This window comes from Fukomys damarensis, unplaced genomic scaffold (assembly GCF_012274545.1).
Source record: "Fukomys damarensis isolate Sample0158 unplaced genomic scaffold, DMR_v1.0_HiC HiC_scaffold_33, whole genome shotgun sequence".
Classification (NCBI taxonomy): domain Eukaryota; kingdom Metazoa; phylum Chordata; class Mammalia; order Rodentia; family Bathyergidae; genus Fukomys; species Fukomys damarensis.
Window position 1 is genome coordinate 41,013,488 of NW_022900945.1, and position 19,420 is coordinate 41,032,907.

At 49.2% G+C, this 19,420-nt stretch overlaps 1 protein-coding gene and 1 long non-coding RNA gene across 2 annotated transcripts; one reads left to right on the top strand and one right to left on the bottom strand.

Moving 5' to 3' along the window:
• Positions 1-27: 27 nt before the first annotated feature.
• LOC104849521 lies at positions 28-18,059 on the top strand. The gene is made up of 3 exons (XR_776775.2): positions 28-110; positions 6,236-6,454; positions 17,792-18,059. It is a non-coding gene; the product is annotated as an uncharacterized LOC104849521 (long non-coding RNA).
• On the bottom strand, positions 2,946-16,265 carry Eps8l3 (EPS8 like 3). Its single transcript, XM_010606001.1, has 19 exons — positions 16,192-16,265; positions 12,994-13,045; positions 12,756-12,820; positions 11,435-11,593; positions 11,009-11,158; positions 10,840-10,895; positions 10,352-10,494; positions 10,148-10,263; positions 9,765-9,888; positions 9,624-9,685; positions 9,331-9,405; positions 8,847-8,995; positions 5,793-5,874; positions 5,504-5,538; positions 4,831-5,023; positions 4,497-4,625; positions 4,116-4,189; positions 3,494-3,626; positions 2,946-3,237 (listed from the first exon to the last, which is right to left on the bottom strand). The coding sequence occupies exons 2-19, from the start codon at positions 13,022-13,024 to the stop codon at positions 3,226-3,228; spliced, it is 1,788 nt and encodes a 595-aa protein (XP_010604303.1). The 5' UTR covers positions 13,025-13,045; positions 16,192-16,265; the 3' UTR covers positions 2,946-3,225.
• Positions 18,060-19,420: the final 1,361 nt, after the last annotated feature.

Below are 19,420 nucleotides of genomic sequence, written 5' to 3' on the forward strand. Positions count from 1 at the left end.
CCCCCCTCGCCCCTCCCTCTGCGCGACCGCTGCATCCGGCGCAAGCGCGATTTTTGGCTACTTAGGCCTAGCCCCGACGAAGCCAGTGTTTGAGACTACATGGAGGTTGAGTGAGTGGAGTGCCGGGCTGGTCGGGAAGTGCACCAACACCCAGGCAGTAGGGACTTTAACCAGGGAGAGTGAGATTCGTTCCATTTCCAAAGCTGCTGTAGAGTGGGTGACTGTTGCAGTCCCTGAGAGGCTGGCTCGAATCTGACCAGCAGGGAATCTCCATCTTTGACTACAGTGTTGGCAAGGGGTAGGGAAGGGAGGCCTACATGATGAGAAACTCATAGATTACTGAAGCCCATAAAACTCTCACCTAAAGTGCTTCAGAGAGAAGTGTCTCTTCTGGTCAGGTCAGGGTGGTTCTGAGGAGGCTTTAAAGGAGGGGTGGTGGGCATTTGAGCAAAGCCCATTAAGGAAGGATGGGCCAATTTTAGCATGTAATTTTACCATTGCTGGACACAATATCCAACACCTACAATTTAAAGGAGGAGAGGTTTAATTTGGCTCACATTTTAAGGGGGTTCAGTCCAAGGTCAGCTGGCTTTGAGGTAGAAATGTCATGGCAGAAGGGCACGGTGGTGTCTGGGAACCAGAGCAGGGGAAGAGTGCCAGAGAGAAAGAGGTGGGGGAGCAAACAGCCCAAGCATGCCTCCACAGACCACCCAGACACACGCGGAAGTGTGTTCCACCAATCCCCCGGGTGGCTCAGAAAACCAATCAAGTGGACATCCTAAATGCCACAAAACCCCTACAGTCCTTGGAAGAGCTTCTGAAATGATGCTGGGCTTAGGAGAATAAAAGGCCCATATTTATAATAATATCAACAACGGGAGAGGGGGAGGGAGAGGATCTGTGAGCTGACTGCAGGAGAGGGAGAGTCCAGAGTGGCTCTGAGGGTCCCTGCCTGGCCTCCACAGCATGATCACTAATCTCTGAGGTTACTACTTCTCTGGCCAAGGTGTGGAAGATCACATTTGGCCATTACTTCAGTAAAAGCAAAATTAAGACTTTTTAAAGGATATTTTGCTAAGAGAAGAAAGGGGGAAAGAGCAATCACATACGGTCAGACAAATTTATAACTCCTGGGATTCTCCTCTGAAGATAATGCAAATTACCTTGAGGTAGAAGACTAACACTTTACTGAGAGCTTGTGACATGCCAGGCAATAGTCTGCATGTTGTATACATGTTCACTAATTTATTCCAATTTAAGCTTCACACAATTTTGTAAAGTAGGTGTTATGCCCATTTATAGAAACCGGTCTGGATGATCTGGAGTTCCCACAGGTAATCTGGGGTTCAGAACAAGATCTGTCTAATACCTCCCTTGTGTGAGTTCCACTGCACTTAGCTATCTGGATAGCTGCTTACTTCACCTCAGTCTTTTCTGTGACACCCAGGAAAGCTGAGCTAAAACACTTATTTTCCTAGTCCTAGAGCATTTCCCTAGCTTTAGGGTTTCTTCAACTTTTAGAGGCCCCGGGAACAATGGGTTAAAATCTCCTCCCTCTGGAGAGCTAAGTAACCAGAAAGAGGTCATTTGGCCTCCTGTAGGCCCCACATAAGAGTCACATACTGTTCTCAGAAAATCTTTTCTAGAAATCTGCAACTTAGTTCATCCTCCCTAAATTCCTTCCCATGTCCTTGGGTCCAAGCTACTCCTTCCTTCTGGCCCACACTTTTCCTTTACAAACAAGGCTGATCCTCTCCTGCACAGACTTCCCTTTGTTCCTCCCAGCTATTCTTCCGGAAAATGTACTCTTATCTAAATAAATTCTCACCTTTATCTTTACTTTGGTCTTAGTAAATTTTTTTATTATCCACATCGCTAGTCTCTGTAATGCTGTCTCACGTGGTGCTCCCTCCATTCTAAGAAATAGCTTTTCTAATTAAATTTACTCTTAAATCAGACTCTTAAGAATGTCACCTTTTAAAAATATTTTGTGGGGGAAACTTTTGCTTTCCTATTTTGTATTACCAGCTACAAGAGATGATTTTCTGAGGCTAGAAGTTGAAGGAAGGATATAGGCAGTCTAAAAAATAGGGCACTCTGGGCTTCAGCCAATGGTGGGGTCACAGAACAAATTCAACTAAGAGGGACTTAAAGAAACATCATAAGAATCCTCAAAAAAAATCCTCAAGAAACTTCTGAAACCATAAAGTTTTAAACGTAGGTAAAGTCAATAAAAGAATGGCTCATATTAGGGAAGACAGAAGTTCATTGTATGACAATTTTGAGATTAAAGTAGGCTACTTACACTAAAAGTGATTAGAAGCCACACAGACAACTTGAACCCTTAACGTTAGAGAGAATGGGGATCCACAGAGTGGAATAACTTGCTAGAGTTCACACAGCTCAGTGGGGGACTTTTGCCTCCCAGTCCAATGTTCCTTATGCTGTGCCACTGAAGGGGCAAACTGCAGAGGGAAATGAAGCTTGGCTCACATTGTACAGTAGGGGACAAAAGTCGCATTGCAAGAGGAAGTTACCAAGTGGAGCCTACAGCACCTGACTTGGTTATTAGTGCTTCTCTCGATCATCAGCATGATGACCACAACCTACAGCTGTCAGCCCAGCACTCTTCTCTGCTATGAAGTGCTGTGTCCTCAGCTGGGCTGAGTGGTTGAATTATACCAGGAGATGTGGACATGGAAGCTTAGAGATGCTGAACAGAGTCCTGTTGTGGAGTTTATTTATACTAAGGAGAGCTCGGCCATAGTTCTCAAATGCTGAGTCCCAGCTCCAGGTTGCAGTGTGAATTCCCTCCCATTCAGTCTGTCCTGCTGGTGGATGTAGCATTGCCCTGTTTCATGCCCAAAGTCCCTGTCCTTTCTCCTCCTCTGCCTTTGACTCCCATCAGGCCTAGAAGAAGCTACAAGGGAGGCGTATGACAGGCTTGAAGATACTTTTATTGGGAAGGAGAGGGACTAGCCCAGACATAGGCTTAGGAAAGAGGGAAAATAAATAGGTAGTGATTGGGACGTGCTCCCAACATAGCAGGGAAGGTACCATTGGCTACAGCACCTGGACCTGTTCATCCTCTTGCTGAGTGAGCTGGGCTGTGTGGTTTGCTGAGAAATGGGGAGCTGGAAAAGGAGTTCTCAGGATTCTAAAGTGTGTCAAATACTCCTTCTTGAAAGGCGAGTTCCTTGGTCTTGTAGGTCTCTGAGCAAGTGTCTAAGGGCTTATCTAATGGAGGAAAAGAATTCAGATGGCCTGGTGCCAGTCGTGGGAGTCCCAGACAGCATGCCACCAGTCCAGTTGGAGTCTCAAGACACACCTGAATGTAAGAAGACAAACCCTGGAGGACTATCTTGTGCCCAGTACCTGCTGCACTCAGTTCCACCCAGGGCTTGGCCTTCCGGCTTGTCGCCTAGCACTCGTACTCCCACTCGGGTAGGACCAGACCCTCCCAGGGGTAGTCAAGACCCCAGGATGTTCTCACCCCTAGTGTCCTTCTGACAGCCTCCAGCCGGGCCATAATCCGTGGGGCCTCCTGGGGACACAGCATCTGCAGCTCCCCAGGTCTCATGCGAAGGAGTTGGCTTCCCATCATGGACCCAAGGGTCTTCACGGTGCTTTGAACAAAAAATAGCAGAAATCACCAGTGGTGAATGGGAAAATGCTGGGCTCAGGTATTTGGATAGAGAAGGAGCTTTTGAGGCTTGGAAGTTGGGGTTACAGGAATATTCATGGAATAGGGTATCTGAAAGGTCAGAAATAAGCTAATTGTTTTGGTTATTCCAGGACTCCATGATTGGAGAAAGTACTCTGGAAGAGAATGTTCTGGTAGGAAGGGGTGACTGATATAGCAGCCAAGATTTTTCCCAAGTTCACTACTCTGATCCTTGTTTCCTTCACAATGCAGGGACTCCCCAACGGATGACCCAGTCAAGGTTTAGGCACCCCTCCCTTTCTCTCCTTTTAATCAGCAGAGACAGCCTTGGATGGGGTTGTCATGGCCATTGGAGGCTGGGTTGCACGTTCTGGATCTTTAGGTTTTAGTGACTACAATCTGAGCCCTTTACAAGGCTCTCCATTAACACCCCATGGGGCTGGGCACTCACACAGTGGAGAAGTTCTCTGCCTGCAGCCAGGCTGTGACCTCCTCAGGCCTTGAGCTAAGTCGAAGCATTGGCGCCTAGAATGGGAGTGGGGTGGGGGAGTCAGAGGCCATCTCATCTCACAGGTGCACACAGCTCCCAATATTAAGGTCCATTTTCTGGGGACCCCTCAAATCACTTATCTTACTCCATGATTCTCTGGTCTAGTAGTGACCTTGTCTTTTTCTCTGCTCTGGCCATAAGACAAACTTGGCACCCAGTAAACATACAATAATACCGATTAAATCAAGCCAAGGCTGTCTCCTCCACTTGTCTTTAAATCCTCCCCACCCTCATCTCTGACCCATGATTTATGGCTTCTGGACAGCCCAGGCTGTGTAGTACCCGATGGAATGACTGGCCCTGGCTCCCAGGGGCCCCCAACTGCAGGGGCTCCAGGATGTTGCTGGGAATGTAGCCACTCTGTCCCGCCTCATTCTTCACCAGCCACCACCGCTTGCTCTGGTCCAGAACCTGCCACGAGTCAACGTGTCAGTCACCCCCAGCTTGTCTGACCAGCCTTCCCTCCCCCACAGAAAGCCCCTGTCCTTGGGCTTTTCTCATTTTCCTTCTCCCTCTTTTGGCCACATCCCCTCCCCCCCGGCATGTTCACACTCTCCACTCCAGGCAGCTCCCACCAACCACTGCCTCCTTTTCTAGCCTCAAGGCCAGACCTCACCTCCAGCACCTCTCCCTGGACCACAGTCAGTTCCTGTGGGTTCCTTGCTTCAAACTCATATAGGACTTGCATTTTCAGAGTTGGCTTGACTGGTTTGGGGCTGGAGGGCTGGTGGTTGGGGTCCTCAGGCCGAAGGCCATGGCTATATATTTCGTCCTCAGAAAAGTGCGGGGTGCTATTTAATCTAGAAGGTCTTCAGGGAGAAACAGACAGGAAGGCCGGAGAACGTGCCTCAGAAACAGCCCAGCCCCAGCCCAGGAGCCCCAGATGTCCCCTGACTGCCATCTAGTGGTGACTGTTTGGTTTCCTTACAGGGTAGGGGCAGCAGTGTTTGGTGTTTGGGGTGGAGGTTTGCAGATAGGAGGGCTCTGTGGACATTTCCAGCAGTGGAACTTTCTATGTCTGAGCTCTGGTTTGAATGTTTCCTGTTGGAGCACTGGGAAATCAGAGGCATGTGTGAGCAGTACCATGAAAAGAAGGGATTGGAGCCTAGGAAGGTACAAAACGGATCACACAATATAGGGGAGGGGTGCTTTGCACATGTCTGTATATCTGGCTAAAAGAGATCGCAGAGTTTCTGAGATGTACATCTCCAGAGGTCCAGAGGCTAGGCCCTCTCCCTCCCTCCCTCCCTCCCTATGACTGCACAGTCTTTGCTAGGCTCAGGGCATACCGCAGGGAAGTAGAGTCCTCATATCCTATGGGTGCCTGTAAGGGACAGAACAGAGAGGGAGTGAGAACAAGAGGCCCTCAGCCTGGTGAGAGGGAATAGGCTATCAGAGTACATCCCTACTCCCAGGCAGCTGCCTCCTGTCCCTTTCCTATTGCTCTCACAGAAACAGACACAGGTACTCACAACCGCCCACCACTTAGTTGTCATGTAACAATGGTTTGGACTGGGAAGGCAGAAACTAGTCAGAGACCGGGGCTTTGAGTGGGGCTCTGTGCCAAGCGTCTCTTACCTGGGAAAAGGGGTCTGTAGGCTGCCAGCCATCAGAGAATGTGGGTTGGTAGGGTGGGGGCTCATTGCCTGTCCAGTCAACCCTAAGGGGAGAACAAAGCTGAGTTCGTACTACTTTGTGCCTCAGGGATCTTCTAGCTAATAGGAACACGGTCCATGCTCACAGATGAAAGGCTGAAGAACACCCACATGGGAGCAGTTTAGCATGAACGAACCCCCTGGTGCAGGCGTCTGTGATCCTACTTCACCTCGGTCCACAAAGCACAGATACATTACCTTCCTGGGAACACAGTGGCCACTTCGTTACCCAGATTGGGGGGTTAGAATTAACTAACTAGGAGTAGAACCCAGAGTGTTAGGGCTGGAAGACCCCTTGGGGTCTGAGGCAGTATATTTTGTCTACCCTGTTGGCAGTGTTCCAGCATCTGATCTCTTTCTTTCCAGCTCCAGTATGGGACTGTTCCGTATGAGAAACATCACCGCAGGATGCTCTGGTTGGCCGTAGAATGGGGCTGGTACTTGCCTCTCACCCTCCTCCTTGCCCACCCGCAAGGCCTGGGAAGGGCTCTGCCACTTGTGGCCTGCAGGCTTGTAATGCTTGGATAGTTCTCCCTCCAGCCACCTCCTCGAGGAACTCCTGCTCCCTGACTCACTCATGCAGAGGTCAGTGTTCCTCTGAACTTGGTAAATCACTGGCTCACCGTTGCTCTCAGGCTTTATTGCACACGTTTCCTACCTGTCCATCTTACTCTGAGAAGTGACTGCACTCCTTCAGGACTGTCTCCCTAGTACTGAGGCAGGTACACAGGCAGCAGCAATAAATGTTTATTCCGAGGGAACAAAGAAAATGTTCCCTCTTCTCAGCCTTCTTCACTGATGCCTTCTCTTCACCTTAGAAACATGCTCCGACCTTCCCTCGACTCGGTTATGTTTCCTTCTAATCTGTCACTGTAAGGCCTTCTCCTTACCAAACGTCCCGTGAATGTGCTTATATACCCTGCCTACGCTTCCTTGCCTTTGCTTCTGTCATTTTTCCTGCAGCCTGATTTCTACCCCTGCCCTTTTCTTTATTAAGCAAGCCCATGATAATCTCCTGATTGTTGAGTCTGGTGGCCTTGTATATTCTCTGTCCTTCTCCATTACCACGGCATTTAGTGTTACTTATAACTTTGGGTCAGGATTGCAAGTTTGGGTCCAGCCTGGGCACCTCAGCAACTTAATGGGATCCTGTCTCATATATATGTTTTCCTAAGGTCTCAAACTCTTGAAGGAAGGCTGAATTTTGGAACACAAAATGATATATTTGACGTGATTACTCAGTGTTAAAGTGGCTGAATAAATATTTGAGGCTTTTTTATTTGAGTCCACCACAGAGCCTCTGTTTCCCTCCCGTGCCAGTGCAAGGCACTTGCCATGGCTGTCCCCAAAGATAAGGTGATCCCAGCAAAACTGCAGGAGCCGGTGGCCTGGAGACCGGCTAACATAGTGTTCTGAGCAACTGACCACTGCTGTGAGGTGGGCTGGTCCACTCTAGGGTTGATCAATTATTTCATTTAGTGATTAGATCAAGACAGCACATTAAAAAGAGGTTATGTGGGATATAAACAATTCAAGCGTCCATTGACGAAGGGATAAGCATACAATAGAATCTTATTCAGCCATGACAAGGAAGGAAATTCTGAGACATGCGACAACATGGATGAACTTGATGACATGCTGAGCGACATGAGTCAGTCAGAAAAGGAGAAACAACGTCTGATTCCACTTATACAAAGTATCTAAAATAGCCAAATTTATGGAGACAACAGGAAAGTGGTAACCAGGGGCTGGGGAGAGGGTGAATGAGGATTATTGTTTAATGAGCGCAAATTTTTTGTTTGGGATGATGAAAAAGTTCTGGAAACAGATACTGATGTTGGTTCTACAACTTTGCTAGTGATCTTCACACTACCGAATTATATACTTAAAATGACTAAGATGGTAAATTTTATGTATATTCTACCACAATAAAAATAGATTGTATATCGAACTAAGTCATGTCTTTAAACAAAGTAGATGAAAACTCCTTTAAATGGACTGAATTGAAAAGAACTAATCATTAGGCAAAAGACTCGCTAGAAAAGCTGGCTTATTTCTCTGTTGACTCTGTCTTTCTAAAACCCTCTGCTGTCTTTGTTTTCATCCCTTTGCCCTTTGCTCTTTTTTTTTTTCATATGGGGTCACTAAATCACCCAGACTTAGCTCAAACTTGCAATCCTCCTGCCTCAGCCTCGCAGAGCACTGAGATTACAGGCATTTACTAACCATGTCAGGTACCCTTTGCTTCTTGATCCTTTTTCCATTTGCCACCTCTATGTGACAGTTTCCTGAGGCCCTGCCCTTTTCCCTCATGGAAGGTACAACTATATTCGCTTAAGCAATTTCTGGGGTGGCCACTGGAGTGCCACTCTGCTCACACTGTGGCCCCAGCTGTCACTTCCATCCTCACTGTGCTACCACACAGCCGGGTAGTCCTCTCATCCAGAGGCCTGGCCCGCAGCCTCTGTGCTGGTTCTGCTCATCCCATGGTCAGCGAATCCAAGCCAGTCTCATCCCCGCTCACTGGAGCTCTCATCTGTTATCTTCCTGGCCAGTGGCCCACGTCAGTTACACCAGCTCTGGGGTTTGGGGTCTTGCTAACAGTTAGCTGGCTGCCGTGCTTTGATATTACATTTGCTGAACCTCTTAAGCCAGTAAATCTTAAGTTCTGAGCTGGGTTTTCACTTTATCCTTGAAAAAATTAAGAACTATTTTAGCAGAAGTTTTACGTCTCTCCTTTCTCGGGAAGTATTTTTTTGTCTAAAGATAATTCCTTCGTTCAGTTGTGGGTAGAATTGAGGTATTTTTATTTTGTTTTGTTTTAAACTGATCCCAAATGAAAAGTTGAGTATAGTCTCCCAAATTGTTTTGAAAAATTTCTGACTAGTTATAACATAGTGCCTGGACACGCCTCAAGCCTTGCTCTGGCCCCCACGTTCCTCACCCCTGGTTCAGTTCAGGCCTTGTTTTCACTTACAGGCTGGTGGTCCAGGCTCTGCCCAGCCCCTTCCAGAGGTTACTCTCAAATGGGCTTAGACAGGACTGCAGCAGGTCGACAGCTTTGGGGGTGAGGAGAGGTGAGATCACTTGAGCCACAAGACCATCTTCAGGGCACTGGGTTAGGATCTGGGGTGGGGGAACGGAAGGCATTAGGAAGACTGGGCCAGATAGGGTAAGAAGGGATCCAGAGTCCCCAACTCTGCTACAATGCTACCAGCGTGTCTCCCTTAGAGCACCGGAGTCCTTGGCTCTGGCCCCAGCCCATGGACTCTGTTAGTGGGTACTGTGCACCACAGGGTTGGTGTCTTAGAGGACAAGAGGGAAGGTGTGATGGGTTAAGCAAGGGGAAGACCCCACAGCTCCCCTCTTCCCTCTGACCCCTTTCCCAACCTCTGATCTTTCCCATGCTCTTTCTTGACCTCTGCCTGCCCCTTTCCACACTCCGTCCATCCCTTACTTACAAAGTTCAGTGTTTGGAAGAGAATATGCACGAACTCAGGGGCACTTGTCTCCTGAAGCCTGAGGGCCAGCTTCCCCTGAAAACATAAGGCAATGTCTGTCACCACCTTTTACCCTACGACATCTTCACCAGGACCCCAGCACCCTACAATTCTTTTGTGCCTTGGCTGGGAAACTGGCCCTCTCCAAAAATAGCAGGAGGAGGAGAAGCTAGATAAGGGGAAGCCTTGGGAAGGTCAGAGAAGCAGGGGGCTGTTGGGGAAAGATGACTAGGGACTTGCAGGGAGACACAGACCAGGAGGTTAAGGCTGTACTTGATCTTCTGAAAGCAGTCAATGTACTGTTCCCGTGTTATCCCTGTGAGAGAAGAGGTGAGGGCAGGGTCACAGATCATCCCAAGACAGCCCACCTCTCTCTCATGGCCCTTAGCACTCACCCCCTTGAGTCTTGTTCTTCTTTTTTCCAAGTTTCTTCTTCTTCTTATGGCTGGCCTTTCCCTGAACCTCCTGCAGCCTTCCTGTGAACAGCTCGATGTCCTTTAGAACATGGTTCAGCACCTCCTGTGCCCCAAAACCCATGGCCTTGAGTGGGCAGTTAGGGTCACCCTGGAACTCCTGACCCCGCCTCTGCCCTCTACCTACCACAGACCCCCACTTCAGACCCAGCCTTGGGTCTGAACAAGCTGGCCCGTCCCTCCTCAGCCCAAGCTTTCCCTGGCCACTCTGGGGCTCTAGTCTTCTTGGAGGAATGAGAGGGTTCCTGTCTTCCTTTACTCCACGTTCAGAAAGCCTCAGCAAGCCTGAGAACCTCTGTAGTTACCTCATCCCTTCCGGGGTGCTCAGGGGATGGTGACCGCCTTGGAGGAGACAGAGCGAAGGCACTTGGTTCTTGGGCACTAGGGTAGTGTGGCAGAGGCTTCGGGGATGGTGGGAAGCCTGTAATATAAGGGGACCATGGGCCTAGAGCTGCGTTGACTTTTGATCTAAACTTTTTTCTCCTCCTGCCCACAAATCCCAAACTTACTGTGCTCCGGAGTCATTCGGTGGGGCTGTTCTGGAGGGGATCCCCGCTCTGAAGGGGGTGTCTGCTCCATAGGCAGTGACCTTTCCAGAGAGGGTCCCTTCCATTTTTCCTGGCCTGAGTAAAGGCTCCCAAATCGAGGTCTCCTGAGGACAGGGTGAAGGAGGTCTTTGAAGAGGTTCTTGGGACAGATAACCCTTTCCCCTGCTACCTGCTCTACATCTGGATCTTTTCAGACTCCTCTCTGCCTCATCTGCCTGGTCTCCAGGTCCTCTTGGGTTCCAGGGACCTAAGGAGTCTCCAGGCATAGTCTTCAGTGCCTTGTGGGTCCAGTTCCTTCCCCATGCCCAATCTCTGCCCTGGGTTTTCCTCAGTCCTAGGCCTGATCGACTGTGCTTGAGGCTCCTAGGTTCCCCTAGTGGAGGCTAGGGTCTGACTCCCTGAGGCCTGTGCTATGAGGCTTCACATGTGGCTGGGCAAAGGCTGCCTACCTTTGCTCCAACTCCTCCTCCAGGGCCTTCTGCAGGCTGGTCCTCATTCCCTGTGCCTAGAGGAAACAGCAGTCAGGCAGGTTGTGTGCATGTGTGTACATGTACATGTACATGGGCGTGTACGTATGTGTATGGTGGTGGTCATCAAACCCTAACCCTGGCCACTCACCCCCACCTCCTGGCACTGGAAGAGCAGAGTGCTGGTGCCGGGCAGGCCAGACTCCTGCACAGTGATGGACAAGACAGAGTTGTAGGAACAGGTGTTGAGAGCCACATCCATGGCCTTAATGTTATCCAGGCGGTAAGAGTCCAGCTCCTCCTGTGTCAAGCAGAAAGATTAACTGTGAGGCCACTGAGAGCCAGGCTTAGGCTCTGGGAGCTCTTGATGTGGTTGCCTTGGTCCTCTGGTGTCCTTGGATGGGGTGCCATCTACCCTGACTCTTGTGCCCATCTCCAGCCCTTATCCCCTGTTCTTTTCTTGGCCTGGGTGTGTGTGGTATATCCGGAGGGGTGCTGTTGTTTTGGTCATGGAGGAGCGGAGTAGAGGAGCCTGGGTTGCATATGGCCCACCACTGGGTTTCATGGGAGGGCTGACCTTGGTCTCAATGTCCAGCAGCTGGAGCCAGCCATCTCTGACCTGCAGGATCAGGTCTTGGCTCCACACCCGGCCTTGTGCATCCAACTCCTGCAGCTTCTGCAGGACGTCCTTTGGCTCTTGGATTCTCTGTGTCCCCAGCTTACATGTCATCAGGTGCTAAAGGTAGAAGAGGCCAGAGAGGGAGAAGCTTTGGAGGAGCGTCAAGTGTGGAAAGCCAGGGGGAAAAAATGGCAGAGAAGGAACGCGTGTCCTTGGTCCCCTTATGGGGAGGTCCCGGGCTCCCAGTGGAGCACCCTTCAAGGGCAGAGTGAGGGCCAGTGTAGAAAGAGTTGGGCTAAGGATGGGGTCTCCATACTTGCAGCTCCTAAAAGCGGGTGTTTGAACTCCTACGTGGGTATGGAACTCTCAGATCTGTCCCTGGCTTTCTTTGCTTCCTTTGGAAGCTGACCCCCTCAGCCTGGTTTTCCTCCTCACTGACCCAGTATTCCAGTCTCCCCCCACACCTAGAAATCACTTCTGGCAATCCACTTCCTTAGGTTTCTCCAGAAGATCAGAAGAATTAGAAGATCTTCTAATTCTTCCTCAGAGATCACAGTGATCTGTCTCAACTCAAATCCTTTGGTGGGTTTTTGCCCTAATCCACCATTCTCTAAGAATCTTTCTTTTTCCCAGCCACATGAGCTGCCCTCTTCCCATCCTGGTTTCCTGTTCTGGGGAGATGCAGTCTGCATTCTGCCATTGGATCCTCTATCCTGGCCTGGGCCAGTTCTCTCCTTACTTTCACACTGCCAGCAGCTCAGGGCATCCTGACACCATTGTTATCCTGATGATGTCTCCTCTTTCCTGCTGGGCTTCAGTGAAGCCAGCTCACAGATGCAACTTCAAAAAGAAGCCAAACACTCCTGGCATCTCCCCAGCCGGATGAGGAGCCCAACCTCCACTGACCTGTGCTCTGTAGAGATGGGTGTGCCAAGTGGTGGGTCAGGAAACAAGTGGGGTTGGGTGGAGTGATTCTAGGTGCCTCCTGGCCTACCCTTCCGCTGCTACCCCTTCAGATCTGGGAACCATGTATCTACCACCTCGACTTTCTTTGAACCTGTTCTGCCAAGCCTCAACCATCCCTCCTCCTCACTTCCTATAATAGGTACTCAGTTAGGTTTCAGGCTATTTGGAACCAAGTTCACCAAAGTTGGCCAGGTGAGGCTGTTGGCTTCCATAGCAGGGCCATGCCTGAGGCATCTGTGTTTTGGCAGAGTAGTGTACACACAGGAACTCTTAGCTTTAGTCAGAAACCACCTGGGGCCCAAAGGTTACTCACCTCCACCCTGTGCTGCAGAAGGGTGGGCTCTGAGGTCAGCCTCTGGGAATATTCTTTCCGGTGCACTGTGGGGTAAAAAAACAGGGACAGGAAGTGCCAGACGGGTGAGAAGATGCTTAGAGGACTGTAGGAGTGGTCAGTGTGAGGAGGGAGAGGACAGAAGATTGGGGAGCAGGCTGGGAGTTCATCTTAGCCAAGAGTTGAGTGAGCAGAGGAGAAGAGGGTTGGGTAAGCTTACAGTAAATGGCTCTGCTGCTGGGCCGGGACATGTTGACGCTGAGTGCAGCTCCCTAAAACCCCAAGAGAACCAGAGACAGCCATCAGAGATAGGAAGATGAGCACCAGGCACAACAGACAGAAAGCTGCTATTGCTTCCACCTGGTGCCTTTGGGACCAGACTCAAAGGCCCTGGTTCCAGGGACCCTTTCTGGAGCCATCTACAGGCAGGGACCTCCTCCAGAGAGTCTTCATCTTATTTGTACCTAGAGGCCCTGAGCTAGGGATGGAAAGTCCTGGAAGGCCACAGCTCAGCTGGACCCCAGAGCAGACCATGGGGCTCCCATTATTTGGATCTGTGACCATATCCTACCCATGGGCCTGGCTGTGAAAGATGCCAGATGAATGAGCTGTGCCACTTCTGTAGGGAAGACAGAAGGCTCAGTATCCTGTCCTGCCTGAGCAGGCCTTCTCCAGCCCTACTTCAATTTTGCAAGCAGGAGGGAAGCTGATGCTAGCCCTGAGCTGGGGAAAATCCCAGGAGGAGGTGTGCATTCACTTGCGGGTGAATGAAGCCTCTATAGAGCTTGTTGGTGATTTGAATTTCCCCAAGTGTCTGAAAATCTCCCTGTCTCTCTCTCTCCGCCTTCCCTGACTCCATATTCTTTCCCAGAGACACTCTCTCTCCCTCAACCTTTGAAATCCAGCTCATGAATCTCCTCCCTGGTAAAGCTCTCCTTGGCCACTACCCTGCCCATAGTGCCCTCTGAATGCCTCTCTGAGCCTTGTGCATTCCTCTCTGACAGCAGCAGTCAAGCAGCCCCCATGTCCAGTACTGTGAGATACTTTTAAGCCCCTCATGCACGCAATCTGTCCAGTCTGTACCATCTCCCATTTGTACAAAACACTATTCTATGGCTTTTACCTTCTTCAATTATTTTAATCATCAAAACAAATTTCATGAGGTGAGTACTGTTATTATCCTCACTTATTAGATGTCTAGGCCTCTGACACTCAAAGAGGGCAATATGCCTGAAGTCACAGTGATTATTGTTTTTCTTTTTTTTTTTGGTTTTTTTTTTTTTGGTTTAATTCATTTAACTGGAATTCTGTGTACTGACTACCATTTTGATAAATCTTTTCCCTGTGGTGATTTAGAGGGTCTTCAAGCTCACATAAATATTTGCCATTTGGGTACACACCTTCACAATACGTCACATCTTTCAGCAAGAAAACACTGAGTAAAGACCTGACACCATTGACTAGGTACAATGAGAATCTGCTCCAAATATTTGTTTCTCTGAGGTAAACTCACCACATACCTATTCAATTAAGCAAACCATCCTTAAAATACAGGATTTTTTTTTTTAAGTAGGGCCTAGAAAGATTAGCACTAATTAGGCACTGAATGGCAGAGATACACCCCCAGCTTATGCCATGAATTCATAGGGGATGGGCTCCAACAACACAGGCTCCTTTCATGGGTTCTCACAGAGCATGCTTCTCTGGGAAGGGCAGGCTGGCTTCAGTTAAACCCAGGTACCTTTCTCTTTGGCTTCCGTCTTTTTTCTAATCATCTTCCTTGACACATTTCAGGAAGCTATCTCAATGCTTTCAGTGTTTGTACAATCCTCTTGGCAAGTATCTTTTGTTTTTCATTGAGTTTATTGGTACTTTTTAGGTATACAGTACAGTTACACTCATCATTGGGATCTTGTACCTTTACATGACAGGTCTTGGCTCTCAGTCTTTCCCCATTGCCTTTAAACTGCTTGTTTACAACAATGCCAACTGCATGCTGGGTAACACTGTAGACTCCTCCAGTTTTACCACAGTAACATTTGTGTGGCATTCCCCTGATGTCTAACAATATTGCCCATTTTTTTAGATTCACATGTGTGTGGCCAAAGAAACAATCCCATGTTTTCTTTTTGTTGTTGTTGGGGTTTTTTTTTTTGTTTGTTTGTTTTTTTAGACAGGGTCTCACTATGTAGTGAGACTGACCTGAAACTCACTATGTAGCCCAGGCTGGTCTCAAACTCACAGTGATCCTCCTGCCTCAGCCTCCTGACCGCTGGGATTATAGGCATACGCCACCACACCCAGCTAATCCCATGTTTCCTAAAAGGCCTAGAGAACATACATCAGGTTCCCCTCCTATTTTCTTTTGGGTTCATCATTTTGGCCAATTAGTGGAAGATGGAGGTTCCAGCCAAAAGGCACCAGTGATCACTTAATAGAGAATGAACCCATATCTGTCTGCCTGCACACACTGTGTTTTAATTATATATAAATGTACCCCTATCCTTGGGCAGCAGGCTGGCATTGAGTGGGTCTAGAGCATTTGTCTATTGAAATGGAATGGAATGAAATGTGGTGTGTGGGGGGGTGGGGGGTGGAGTGGGTGTTAGTCATGCAGCTGAGTCAGGGGTATGTGTTATCTGAGTGAGGAATGTGTGCATCATGAACTGGTGTTGGTTTGTGGGTCTCCATACCTTTCCATGGTGCACCTGATGTATAGGACTCTGGAATATTCTGGGCAAAGTGTAAGACAGCACCCACACCCATTTATTAGGACTGTTATGAATATACTTACAGAGGATCTGATAAGACTCAGTGATTGGGGAAATGAATCTCCAGTAAACATTATGGTATTTTACAGAGCAGGAGGCTGGACCCGTTTCCTTGTTTGAGAGGACCCCTTTCCTCTCCAAGGAGGAGTCTTGGAAGCCTGTTCCCACCCCTCACCCCCATCCCAGTGTGAGTGTGACACTCACTTCCTGATTCTAGACGCGGAAGAGCCGTGTCCCCCCCACCCCTCCCCGACCCCAATTTCCGGCCACTAGGGTAGTCTCTGTGGATCCTTGTGGGTCTAAGGGGAAAGACCTGCTGCCAAAGACCCCAGGAAGGAAAGCTGATTTTGGCCCACCTACCCCCTTGGAGTGTGGGAAGCTGTGGTAGCCCTGTTCTCCCATTTGTCTCCCAAAGCTAGGAGCTTGAAGCGGGAAGGGGTATCTGTATCACAGACACTGGAGCAACTATCCCAGAGCCACGTCGTCTGGAGCCCCTTGCTCAGCTTCCTAGCCCACCAACCAGAAGCGGAGAAGAACCTCCCTGGGGTTACACTGGAGAGGCCCTGGGCTGGGAAGCCACTGCGTCACCACCACTCACCCTGGGATCCCCTGCAGCAGGGCCAGGCCCTGATCCGATAGGTGCTTACCTGGATGCCAATGTGGCCTGGTAGCTGAATCCCCGAGGGGGCTCAAGTTTGATCCAGTGGTCAGGTGCTGGTGGTGGAAAGGCAGTGGCTTTCTGTTTGCTGCCTTAAGAAAGCCCTGCTGGCAAGTAGGTGGCCCTGGGTGAGCAGGCAGTGCCTGTGGTGATGAGGCTCGAGAGACAGCCACACCTGTGCTCTTTGGACTCTGGTAGGTGGAGAAGCTTCCCGAGCCACCACCCACCCTACACTGAACTGGACAGGAAGTACCTGTTCTAACTGATTCCTTGAGCTTAGCCAGAGACCCTTGCTTTCCAGATTCCTCTTGGCTGGCCTCTGACCTTAGGTGTGACCATTCTCAGCCCTCTGTCTCTTGGGTACCATCTCTGGGGCCCCTGGTCATTATCAGGCATTGAGGCTGGGAGCAGAAAGAAGGGGCATCTGTGGTGTAGAGTCTGGGTTCTGTGACCAGGGAGGGGACAGGTCAGCCGGAGGCAGACTCCGGGGATGGGGGAAGCTGTGGACTGGCACATGTTCTGTGTGTACATGGGTGCTGCACCTATGGACATGTGATCATGTGTACGCAGGTGGTATATGTGAGTAGGACATAGACCTGTCAGAGAAACGGGAGATGGAGGCATGCGACTACCATGGCCATCCTTGGAAGGCTGAGATTTCCCTTCAGCAGGGTTCAACTTGTTCTCTCCTTTCTTCTGTTCCCTTTCATCCAGCAAGGAGCCCTCTCACCCACTCATTCCTGTCCATGCTCTTCCAATCTCTCTTTTGTCCTCCACCCCACTCCTCTCTCCCAGAGCCCTAGTGAATACCTGGCTGGCTTCAGCAAAGATGGGAAGTTGAGGTTTCCTTCTATTCATTTTCAAGAACCTACCCTGTCACTGTACTGTTTTATTTAAACACCTCCCTTGGCAACCTAAGCAGGCCACACTCTGTCTTCTGGGAACTCATAGCACAGTGAGGGAGGCTAGGTATAAACAGAAATCAGAGGAGAAAAGCAGGAGGGCAGGGGTCAGAAGGGAAACATCAGTGTAGGAACTGACCCACATGAGGCCGAAGATCAGGCCCTGCTGGGGTTTGGATCTGTGACGAGAACGCCATAGAGTCCAGGACTGCTGATTGCAACCTGCACTGCCATCTTTGGCTTCTGAGGGACAAGTCCAGGAGGTCTGCCCCTCCTCCCCGCAGCCGACACTGCCCTGGTGGCCTGGAGTTCAGGGATTGGAGCCTAGTGAGGGGCCTCCCCAACCTGGGCTGGTGTGGGCCCCTGGGAAAGTCCATTATGCAGCCAAATTCTAGGCTCCAAGGGTCAGGTGCCTCTTGTGCCAACACTGATTTATGATCCTCTGGGAATAGGCCCTCCTGACCTCCATGGCTGTCTTGATCCCTGGGCCTCTTGGCCTTCCTTTGTTTTTTAAAAATACTACATCCAAAGAATTTGAAATGTTTAATTGCAGAAGGACATCATTCTTACCTTTATCTTTAATTTTTGAAAATGTAAAATGTAAAAGTTTTATCAGTAATAGTGAAAGCAGCCCACTTATTATAACTTTAAGTGCAAAATATACCTAACAAATGTTTTACATTCCAGTGAAGCTGAAAGAGGAGTCGAGGACATGACTCTGTACCGAGAACTTCAGATGCTACTGCCCCAGTGTTTCTATGGACCTAAGGAAATAACTGAAACATCAAAGCTTCCTTTTAATGTCTGAGAATATGTGTTGAACACAGAAGTGCAACCCTGCTAAGGATTTGAGTCCTTTATAATTCACCCTAAGATCTAATGTAAGACTTTATCTTTTTCATGTAAGGCATCTGTTTAAAACAGCATTCATAATTTTATGGGCTACATAAATATAAACAAGGCAATGGCTACTGGCAAAATAGTTCACATAACTGGAGATCACACGTATGTTTGCTGATGATTTTGGCTACAATCTTCTTGCAGCCCCTGCTCACAAGTCTCAGCCCTATCCTTATCGAGGACATAGTCCTACTCCTGGCTTGGGTGTCTAGCCAAGACTTCGTTTCTACCCAGCTCAGGCCAGGCTTTGTATTTTCCACAGGCCTTTCCCCAGGTTAATGTGAGTATGGCAGAGACAGGGCTCAAGCCGCTGCTGGGATCCACGTGACATCTTTGGGCAGATAAACTGCCCATGTGTAGTGAAGCTGTCCTTGACAGCTTGCACTCTGCAGTGCCCCTTAGGGGTGCCTAGGAGCGGGTGGACTTCCTCAGATAAAAGCCCTTTGTAGCTTCTTTGGCGCCAGGCACTGGGGAGGTCTGCTGCAGTGAAGTCTCCTCAGGGAAGACAAATGTCAGAAAGGATTGAAAAGCCAGGCCACTTACTCCTGAGGATTTGGTAATTGATGCTTCTGTCCAAGGAAAACTGCATGTGTCAAAGCAATCCTGCTGAGGCGTAAGGAGCTGGGACTTCCAGAGGAGGAGAAAGAACTGGGACTTAGGGAGTAGCTCCCTGAAATTGGGAGGTTACAAAGGCTGGGGGATCTCATTCATTCCTCAGCTTCTTGTGGAATCCAAGCCCCACTGCCTGCCAGGTACTGTGGTGGGTGCTGGGACACACCTGGAGGGTCACAGGTACCTCAGAACCTCAAAACAACTCAAATCCTCCTCCAATGTTCCCATCTCACTGAAGGCACCAGTGCCCAACTGTATGTTCTAGTGGGGGCTGGAGCCATCCCAAAGTCTGCATACCTGATTCATCACCCTCCAGACAGTCCTACCTCCTCAGGAAGGTGGTATACAGAGCCACCCTCCTCTAACACTCTGCTTTCTTTAGGCGTCTTTCCTATTAAATTCCCTGCCTGTTTGTGCAATAGTCACTTCACTCGTCCCCCTGCCTCTGCTCCTGTCTCCCTCTTGATTGTAGCTTCTTTTTCTTTTTATTGAGTTTATTGGTACATTTTAGGTATACAGTACCGTTACATTCATCATTGGGATCTTGTACCTTTACATGACAGATCTTGATTCTCATTTTTCCCCCATACCCATACCCTTGCTTTCCCTTCACCCCCTCCATCCTCCCCTATTTACAAAGATTTTTGTTTCAATTCTTCCTTTTCTAATATTTTTTATTTTCTGTTATTTCCTCTCCCCTCCCCTTCCCACTTGCCCTAAACCTTTAGCCCTTTTCTTCCTATTTCACATTATTAGTTATACAAATTGGATCTTATTTACATTTTTAGTTTTTCACACAAGAGG

Excerpts from the sequence above, each read along its gene's own strand:
- Eps8l3 (XM_010606001.1), bottom strand. The coding sequence starts at position 13,024 with ATGTCCCGGCCCAGCAGCAGAGCCATTTACT. Across the intron at positions 11,594-12,755 it reads TTCTGCAGCACAGGGTGGAG|CACCTGATGACATGTAAGCT; the intron begins GTGAGTAACCTT and ends TTCTACCTTTAG. Across the intron at positions 4,626-4,830 it reads TCCAGGGAGAGGTGCTGGAG|GTTCTGGACCAGAGCAAGCG; the intron begins GTGAGGTCTGGC and ends GACTCGTGGCAG.